Source organism: Chelmon rostratus, chromosome 7, assembly GCF_017976325.1.
Source record: "Chelmon rostratus isolate fCheRos1 chromosome 7, fCheRos1.pri, whole genome shotgun sequence".
In the NCBI taxonomy this organism is placed as follows: Eukaryota; Metazoa; Chordata; class Actinopteri; order Chaetodontiformes; family Chaetodontidae; genus Chelmon; species Chelmon rostratus.
Window position 1 is genome coordinate 28,496,570 of NC_055664.1, and position 2,456 is coordinate 28,499,025.

Here is a 2,456-nt window from a genome sequence, read left to right on the forward strand (position 1 = left end):
ATCTTCTTCTTCTTCTTCTTCTTCTTCCTCCTCATCTTCTTGACAGTGAACAGTGTCAGTAAATCAGAATTATCAGCTAGCTGTGCTAATGCTAAGCTTATGCTAATGATTATGCTAATTCTAATGCTAGGTGTGCAAGAGCGACAGAGTTCAGAGTTTAGCAGTAGATTTACTGAGGAGAGTCAGTCTGTCGTATCGCTGTAGAGTCACATGGACCCCGTGTGCCAACAAGTAGATGACACCTGTAACCATGGTAACCTAAACATGGTTAGAGAGCTAAAAATGTGTGTGTGTGAAACTAAAGACACACTGACAACGCATATGATCATATCATGATCATAAAGGTTGATTTCAGGAAACATCAGAGCTGCGGACTTGAGACCTCTAGAAAGCAAGAAGCAGTCGTAGTACTAACAGCAGTAATACTACTCAGTGAAAGTACTCAGATCATTTAGTGCAATTTGACTCCTCACGCGTTTCATCTTCTCTGTGTTCAGGAAGAAGCACGTGTCGGCCATTTTGAACATCCGGGGGATGACGCGACAGGCGGAACGTCAGGAGATCCTCAACATCGTCAAAGACATCGAGAGCAGCGACGGCGGCGGCGGCGGAGGAGGATTGGCCCGGCTGTCGCGGGACCGCGCCCTTTTCTCCGAGGTGCCGGTCACCTCCGAGGTGCACTGCCTGAACGTGGGCTTGAGCCGCATCGCCCTCACCGCCTCGTCCTGCTTCACCACGCTGCGACCGCGCCGACGCAAAGCCCGAACGCCCATCCAGGAAAACCCCGACGACGCTCTGTGAGGTCACCGGAGTTTCGACACGGCCGTGATTGGTTCCGTCTGTCCGCCAGGCTGCTGCTTTAAAGAATCCATCAAACAAACGTGTTTCTTTCCAGGACACAAGAAAAAAGATGCTTTAAACTTTGAGTCACGCTTTTATTTTTCGCCTCTGAGTGAAGGTCTCAGTGCTGAGAGGAAACGAGGAAGAGACATCAGGACCGGCGACGATCAGAGGACGCGATGGCGAGAATGAGGACGAAACTGGAGGTTAGAATCAGTTCTCCTCTCGTGGTGTGTAGATGGGTTGGTTAGTTAGTTTTTCCTCTTTGCCCCAGAGAATCAGTTCTGGAATAAATTCTCTTTATTGAAACATGACGAGTTGATTATCAGAAAATTCAGTTTGATGTAAAAATGCACTTTTAACTTGTGAATTTGAGATTTCTTCAGTGGAAAGAAAATCTATATGTTGTGTTGAAAGACTTCACGATTTCACATTTGTCACCTGTGGAGAAGACGAAAGTTGAGGGTTAAAGCACGGTCACCTCACCAAGGTGTCACAGTGAAAGAGAGGCTAACTGGCTAACTGCTGCGGAAACCGTATTTTATATTTCTATTTCTGCGCCTCACCTTCAAAAGATGAGATCAAATCAGATGGACTTGTAGTTGTTGGAAAGATTGTTTTTTCTTCCAGTCTGTGTGCTAAGCTAGGCTAATCGCATCCTAATTTTGAATGTTTAATGATTATACAAAAAGTTGTATAAGTGTTTCTCACAAAAATCTGAAATGAAAAAAAAAATGCTAGCACCAGGCTGTGCTCCATGCTAGCTCTTTTTGCTAATTTGCAAGTGAGCTAGCTGAGTCGCTAAGAAACGTGAATTTATATTGATAAATAAAATTACCAAAAAAGAGACCTGAAAGTTGTGACATGTTGCACGTATGGTGGCCCTGCTGATTCTCTACACGCGTGACTTCAGATTAGCTTTGTTTGTTTGCATCATACGAGCTGTTTCTGTAGCGTTCGGCTGCATCGGGTCCGTTTTCCTGCAGGACTTCTGGACTTTGAGATGAAAAGCATTTCAAACTCATTGAGGATTACTGAAAGGAAAACCGTTCTCTGGACTGAAGTGCATTATGGGACAAAAACCAGAACAGGAGGACTGAACCAGACTGAATTTAACAGATCACTGCTGACCGGGACCTGGACTGAGAAACAGCGGCTGTGGTTCGGTGGACCAGAGGCAACCAGATGACCTGCTGGAACTGGTTTCAGGGATTTCTGACCCTTCTTATAAATGTGGAGTTTAGGTTATAATCCCGGGACAAAGAAAAGCTTCATGAGAGATGTTTAATTGTTGCACATGATTTAAATAAAAAAAGAAGCCAGCTTTTAATCAAAGGTACTAGACGATGATCTGAGTCTCATCAGGCTGACGGTGTATTTAAAGCAGTGATTCTACTTCAAGCTCTTTGGTGTGATGAGGTTTATTATGTAGAATGTGGAATACTGAGGTCAGTAGAGATTTTTCTGTTTGCTAACTTTTCTTACAGAATATTTGGTGTTGATTCAAAGTATTAAACAGTTTAGACGTAGAGAAAAAAAGGCGAGGCGGGACTCATCGGGATTAAACCTCTTCTCATATTTTAATGGTTTTATATGTTTGAGCTCATAAACTATAA

At 43.8% G+C, this 2,456-nt stretch overlaps 1 protein-coding gene across 2 annotated transcripts in view; it reads left to right on the forward strand.

The window, feature by feature from the left end:
* Positions 1 to 1,625, forward strand: part of exoc3l2b (exocyst complex component 3-like 2b) — a 37,930-nt gene extending 36,305 nt beyond the window's left edge. For both annotated transcript variants that reach the window (XM_041940229.1, XM_041940228.1), the window contains exon 15: positions 498 to 1,625. In XM_041940229.1, the coding sequence (XP_041796163.1) occupies positions 498 to 801 (304 nt within the window). In that variant the 3' untranslated portion in view covers positions 802 to 1,625. The remainder of the gene's footprint in view (positions 1 to 497) is intronic.
* Positions 1,626 to 2,456: the final 831 nt, after the last annotated feature.